Raw genomic sequence first — 7,070 nt, forward strand, 5'->3', positions numbered from 1 at the left:
CTAAATATATGCTTAATGTTTGAATAACAGCCTAAATTATAGGTGTGGAAACTCCTCAAGCTTCCACATTCCTTCCTTTTTTTCCTAGTATTTTTGCAGAATGATATGTCTTAAAGACTTAAAGGGTTAATGTACAGAAAATGTATTGTCATTTCAGTATTATTACTTCACTCTAATTATGGATTAATGAAAAAAAAAAATACACCTTAATTTTTATTTAGATCTTTTGTTATGGATCTCAAGGATCATGATTTTTTAAAATTATTATTATTATTATTTTGTCTGGATACCAAGCCAATGTGTGCATTTTGACATACTGTAGAGTTTTACTAGAATAGAAGGTATTTTAAAAATAAATAAATAAATAAACGTGTATGGACATGGAAAGTGTGGTTGTATTTCTTAATAATGAATAATAGGAAAGATGTAGGCAGTAGTACGAATACGGTTCTTAACATTTTATAAATTCAGACGTGTGATTGGTCACAAACTTGAATAATTGCAAGACCACATTGGAAAACAAAACCAAACCTGTCTTGACGTCTAATTTCCGTATAATTTGCCTCATCACGTCCACTACCATATTTATGTTTTTTTCCACTCTGATGATTCAAAGTCCCCCCTCGTTCCAGATTAAACCTCTATTTCCTTTGCAACACCGCCCTCTAGTGTTCACTCCCCAAATCACCGACCAACTCTGACTGACTTGCAGCTATCATATTACAGCTATTTACTCTGGAGTTCGGACTAATATTGAATCATTTTATCTTCATATGTGTACAAGGTGTTGAAACCACACGCTCATCTTTCACTTATCAACGAGGTGATGAAGCGTTTTAGTAATTACTATTCGTTTTAAAACCACATCCTCATTTTTTGTTTCATATTTACAAAGCGAAATATTTCACATCTACTTCCGGTTGAAATAGAAATCTCTTGAAAGTAAGTAAGCACTAGGTCTGAGAGGAGATAAATGAATGACTAAACAAAAATTGTCATTTTGTATTATATTCTAAATTGAAAATTGTTTTCTAAAATTTTCTATTCATATATTCTAGTTTTATTCTCTATATATTATATTCTATTTCCCTCCTTATTTTTTCTTATTATATATTTTGATCTTTATTATATTTGATCTTATTTTTTATTCTCTTTTACATATCGGTGCGGTCGTAAAAAGCATTTCACTGCGTGTCAAACGATGTATGTTTATGTATGTGACAAATAAAATTTGATTTGGTTTGTTTATATTCTATTCTATTTGTTTATAGGGCAGTCTTGCCCGGATCAATATCAATGTCAACACGTTAACTTATCACGCGCCAAAGCGGGGTCTCTATACTGTGTGTCTCTGGCGCCATCTACTGCAACTTCACCCAAATCAACGGCTTGATTTCTCTTCTCGCGAGATTTGAACACGCCGTGTGCTTGTATGTACGTACGTAAGTGACGTCATAGGTCAGAATCAGAATTAGAATCACTTCAATTATGACGCGAATCACCGCTGTGTGTATGTATATATATATATTGGAGAGAGAGAGAGAGATTAGTGGTTTACGTTTACAAGCAATTAATTTGTCTTGGTGTACTGGTGATTAATAATAATAATAATAATAATAATAATAATAATAATAAAGTTATTAGCAAATTAAAGCAAGATCATGGTAAGTATAAATATTATATTTTGGCTAGATTTATATTATAGGCTAGATTTCAATAATCAATACAGTTTACTTATAGTTACAAACCACTAGGTAGTTAAATAGCATTAGAGCCTAGTCTAGTCTTTTGTTGTTAGATGTACGTTTAAGGTTTAAATATGGAGTTAAGGCTAAATAAACGAATAATTTATTACTGTTTCAGCCTCCGAAAAAGAAAGGAACAGGGAAGTCTGCGAAGGAAAAGAGCAGTACTGTAGACCAAGTACCATCTACAACGGAGGAAAATGGCAGTACAGTAGCCCAAGGACCATCTACTGCGGAGGAAAAGAGCATTACTGTAGACCAAGGACCATCTAAGGAGCAGGTAGAGTTTAAGAAATGTGCAAATTGTCTTATCCTAAATAAATCACTTAAATATAAATGTATAAATATAGTAACCCATAATCATTGAGCACGGACTGAGGCGTGATGAGCTTAACATACATACGAGTGCAAAAGTTTTTGAATCTTGAAAAAAAAACCTACCTAATGCACCTTTAACTGACATCAACAAGACTTTTAGTGTGTTAGGTCTATAGTGTATGCTATCTATGGAATAAACTACCTGGGGAGGTGCTGTTATAGGAAATAATCAACAATGGTGTGGTGTGATGAAGCAGCGTTACTGTTACCACTTTGAAGTTGATTAGTTTCCTATAACAGCACATCCCGAAGTGTTTTATTCCTCATGTTCTACAGCGGTTTGCTGTAGAATTCACGTAAGATACATTATTTTTTATACATTATAATTACATTTAATGTTGTGGAACGTCAGTGAAATAAGCACTTACGATATAGCAGCTATAAACACTTGTTTATTTTTGCACTGCACTGTAGATTCACAGTAACTAAGAATTGTTGTTTGTAACTGATTTGCTTTGTAACACTCCATTGTGTGCTGTAATTCACCACTAATGTTGATTCTCCATCAGCTGGAAAAGCAAATTATCCAGATGCGTGAGGAGCTGGATCGGGAGCAAAAAGAGCGCAATTACTTCCAGCAGGAGAGAGATAAGATACATGACTTTTGGGAGATCAGTAAAAGCCATCTAGAGGAGAAGTACGCAGAAATAAGGAACAGGGATAAAGAACTGGAAGAATCTGCAGAGAAACATCAGCGAGAGATCAGGGTATGAGTAATAATGATCATGTTCTTCAGTGATTCAGAAAATGTCTAAAATGAAGTGTCTAAAAGGATGCATCTTATGTTCTGATGTTTTTTTCTTTTTAACAGAAGTACAAGGAGAAGATTAAAGACATGCTGTTAGAACATCAAAATAGCATTGCGGAGTGTAAGCACGAGGGAGTGGTTGCCACTAAACTCCTGGAGAAAGAGCGGGCAGACCTGGAGAGCGAGCTGCAGAGAGACATACACAGGCTGAAAGTGGATTCGAAAGAACAGGAGCTCTCGTACGAGAAATCCATCAAGAGCCTAAAACTGGTGAGTGCTTGTTAGTCTGTTTATCATTAACCTTACATCACAGGTCTCAAACTCAAGTGTTTTCCCATCACACAGTTCTGAAACTCAGTGGATAAAATCAGGGATTATCTGTTGCATGTGATGTGAAAACGTACCCAAAAACCATCCAGAAATGCCTGAGTGCTGGCCTTTAGTGTGATTCAGTGATTGGCTACTAATCCCAAAATGGATCCCAAAATTACTAATCCCAAAATGGATCCCCTACAAATAATGTTGAAAAAAGAAAAGTCGATGGAGCGCAAAGACAGAAGAGATGGGAAACTTAAGACATGTTTGTTCAGAGATAATCCCATGCGAGTTCTTCTTAAATGCTTTCCTTAATAAATATGAGCACCCAGGGTTAGGGTTTGGGTTAGAATAGATAATAATATGTTTTTAAAAAAAGAATAGCCTTAGATTTATGTTCAAGAGGTGAAGTCGTACCTGATCCAGATACTTGTACCGGTACACCTTGCTGCAGAACCAAAAGTCCAGGGGGTGGAGTCTGCCTTGTTACAGAACCTCCTACCTAGGCAGAATTTGAGTTTGAGCCTCCTGCCTTAGATTATGTGGTTTATGTCAGACTTGAGTCACGTAATGTTATGTCACCATGCACTAAGCAGTGTGTCCATGGGTCCTTAAAAAGCCCTAATGTTTTTTGCAATTACATTTTACAAATTAAAGGCGACAATAAGGATTAAAATTGTCTCAATATCTTAAGCATAGAGCTTCGATTCTGTTCTTTCTTTCAGTGAGTTAGTAAATATAATGCAGACGTCTGTACTGGACCTTCAGATTATTCATCAATACTGTCATGTTAATAGACACTCATTTGTTTTCACAGAGCCATGATAAGGAGATCACCAAGCTCAGAAGTGAATTTGAGGAAAAATTACGAGGTACTGTGTTAACAGCGTCTGTCTTTGACTCTCCATGAAATGAAATGTACCTGTACCTGGAGTATTGTACCACATCCTAACATGCTGATGTTTATCTATAGAAATCAATGCTACGTATGAGAAGAAGCTGGAAGAACAGCAAGAGGAGCTAGACCTGAGGCGCAAGACTGAAATACACGAGATCGAGAAACAGAAGCATGCCCACATTAAGAAACTGATAAAGAGCCACGATAAAGCCTTCAGTAATATAAAGAACTATTATAAGGATATCACTTACGAGAGCGTGAACCAAATCGACTCGCTTGAGGTACGTTGAGTAGAGTTATCATCTCCTGCTAGTTAGCTTTACCTTAGATTTATTCTTATAATCTATCTAGTATTGCTTAAGTCATCAGTACATCCATCCTTAAAACCTTAATTATTCATTTGCTGCAAATGGGTGTCACAGAAGTGCATCATTTATCTGCATAATCTCCATTTTGTTTGCAGCAAGTGTTCCAGCACTTAACGAGTATCAGTTTCTTCTAGAAAAAAAAAAATTCTTCCAGTTGCTAATTCATGTCGCACTTTCGAGTATTTCATGAAAGTACTAAGTCAAGTTGATTTTGTTTGTAAAGCACGTTTAGAAATACCAAAGTGTTGACCAAAGTTCTGTTTATTAAGTTAATATACTAAAGTAACAAATTGATAACAAAAAAAATTCTTGAAATAGATTATAAATAAAGGAAAGACACGTCACACACCTTTCTTTCTCATACCAGTCAATAATCGTGAGAAAACAGAGGAAGTACTTTGATCTATCTATCTATCTATCTATCTAATCTAAATGGTAAATGGTAAATGGTGCACTTATCTAGTGCTTTTATACAAAGCGCTTTACACTGTGTCTCATTAACCCATTCACACACACTCACACACCAATGGTAGCAGAGCTGCCATGCAAGGCGCTAGCTTGCCATCGGGAGCAACTCGGGGTTCAGTGTCTTGCCCAAGACTTTATTCTGATCCCTCCGTGTCATTAAAGCTCTTCGTTGTCCCTTTGACTGTAATTACAGGAGAAAGTGGCTGACAAGAACAGTAAGATGTTGGAGAAGGAGATGCCCAAGGTGATACAACAGAACAAGCGTCTGACGGAGCTACTGCAGAAAGCCACCCAGGAAGTGTCAGAGCTGCAGAAACAGCTCACCGACTATCAGAAGGACAAAAGCATACTGGCGGTATGTGTCTCTTTTAATCTCGGTCTGCACTGAAGTTGCATCATCACTTTCACTGTTTAATTATCGTTCCATTACTACATACTACATACATTTGGTTAGCTTGTATTATGTAAGGAATAACACCCTCTGAGGTGTGCTGTTATAGATAAATAATGAACGACAAGGTGATGTACTGAAGTGGAGTTACAATTACTGATTATTTTCCAATAACAGCATGTCCTGAAGTGTTTTATTCCTCTCATGTGTTTGAGAGGGTTACTGTGTGTGTGAGTACTAAACACACCACAATTTCTAACTGATCCCTTTTTATTCCTCCATCAGGGAAAGCAAGCATGTCTCAAAGTGGCAGATGCAGAGCTGAAGAACCTGATATTTGAGCATGAACTTCTGGAGCAGAGATTCAGGAAGGTGAGAGAGAGAGAGAGAGAGAGAGAGAGAGAGAGAGAGAGAGAGAGAGAGAGATAGATAGAGAGAGAGAAAGATCCCTAAGTTATTTAAGGAATAAAGTTACTCAAAATCCCTTCATTTCTCATTTCATGGTCGTCAGGTGCAGCAGGATCGTGATGAACTGTACAAGAAGTTCGACAAGGCCATCCTGGAGGTGCAGCAGAAGAGAGGCTTTAAGAACTTGCTTCAGGAGAAGAAACTGGTCGCTCAAACAGAGACCGGAGAATAAAGAGGGACCGCTTAACAAGGTCCTTCCTGCCTCCAATTTAGAGCCCAGTGCCTTTCCGTATTATAAATTCTTTATTTTAATATTTTGAGATACTACATTTGTGATTTCCATGAGCTGTAAGCCGTAATTATCAAGATTAAAACAAAAAAAAAGGTTAGAAATAATTTTGTGTGTAATGAATCTAGAAAATATTAAAGTTCCACTTTTTAAATTAAATTATGTGAAAAAATGAACTTTTTTAAAGATTTATATTGAAAAAGCATAAATAATAAATATTTATTTATTAATAAATTAATTTATTAATTTATTTATTAATTTTTATTTATTATATATATATATATATATATATTATATTATTATTTTTATTTATTATTTAATAAATATAAAAAATAAAAAATTGAAAGCATAAATAATAAGATTATATATATATATATATATATATAAAAATAAAATACTTTTTAAAAAACAAGCATGTCTTTGAATGTTATCTTATTTGTATGTGTGTGTGTTATGAATCGAGACTCGATGCGGGAGCAATTGCAGATGAATGTCTTTATTTACAACCGGAACTTAACAGGTTAACTAGGTTCAAAGCATGGAACAAACACATGGCACGAAAACATGACCGCTTAGCATCAAGGTAGCTCACATATCCTTGGCGTCTAGACATTTATCTCTCGAACAAAGGTCAAATATATAACGAGGTCTAAACATTAAACATGAATCGTGGCATGAAACGAGAACAGGACATGGAACCTTAACCGTGTCGACATTTATACACTCCGTTACAGATTTACTCATTAACACATTTAATTCTGTGAGAAGTGCGCAGCAACACAAGGGGCTTAAGTAACACACATAATCAAACCTGAAAGTAAACAGCTGAAGCAGTTAATACACACCCTCGAAAACCAACCAATGACTAAACAAGGAGACAGAACAGAAACCAAAACAAACGCACGTGTCCATTGTAAACAATGTCCCCATAGTTCTTACATAATCCACGAGTGTGTGCTCGCTCAGGTTTGTGCATGTGCGCACCCTCCAGCTCTCCGTGCACGTCACCACCGCACTGCCATCTGCCGGTGAGATTGTGACAGAACCCCCCTCCAAAGGCGC

General features: G+C 36.0%; 1 protein-coding gene across 1 annotated transcript; it reads left to right on the top strand.

Annotated features, from left to right (window-relative positions):
* The first annotated feature begins 1,539 nt into the window (after positions 1–1,539).
* Positions 1,540–6,193, top strand: LOC108264575 (dynein regulatory complex subunit 4). The gene is made up of 9 exons (XM_017466219.2): positions 1,540–1,664; positions 1,864–2,025; positions 2,633–2,830; positions 2,935–3,141; positions 4,004–4,058; positions 4,160–4,365; positions 5,114–5,275; positions 5,597–5,683; positions 5,823–6,193. The coding sequence occupies exons 1-9, from the start codon at positions 1,662–1,664 to the stop codon at positions 5,949–5,951; spliced, it is 1,209 nt and encodes a 402-aa protein (XP_017321708.1). The 5' UTR covers positions 1,540–1,661; the 3' UTR covers positions 5,952–6,193.
* Positions 6,194–7,070: the final 877 nt, after the last annotated feature.

The sequence above is a fragment of the Ictalurus punctatus genome, chromosome 4 (assembly GCF_001660625.3).
Source record: "Ictalurus punctatus breed USDA103 chromosome 4, Coco_2.0, whole genome shotgun sequence".
NCBI lineage: Eukaryota > Metazoa > Chordata > Actinopteri > Siluriformes > Ictaluridae > Ictalurus > Ictalurus punctatus.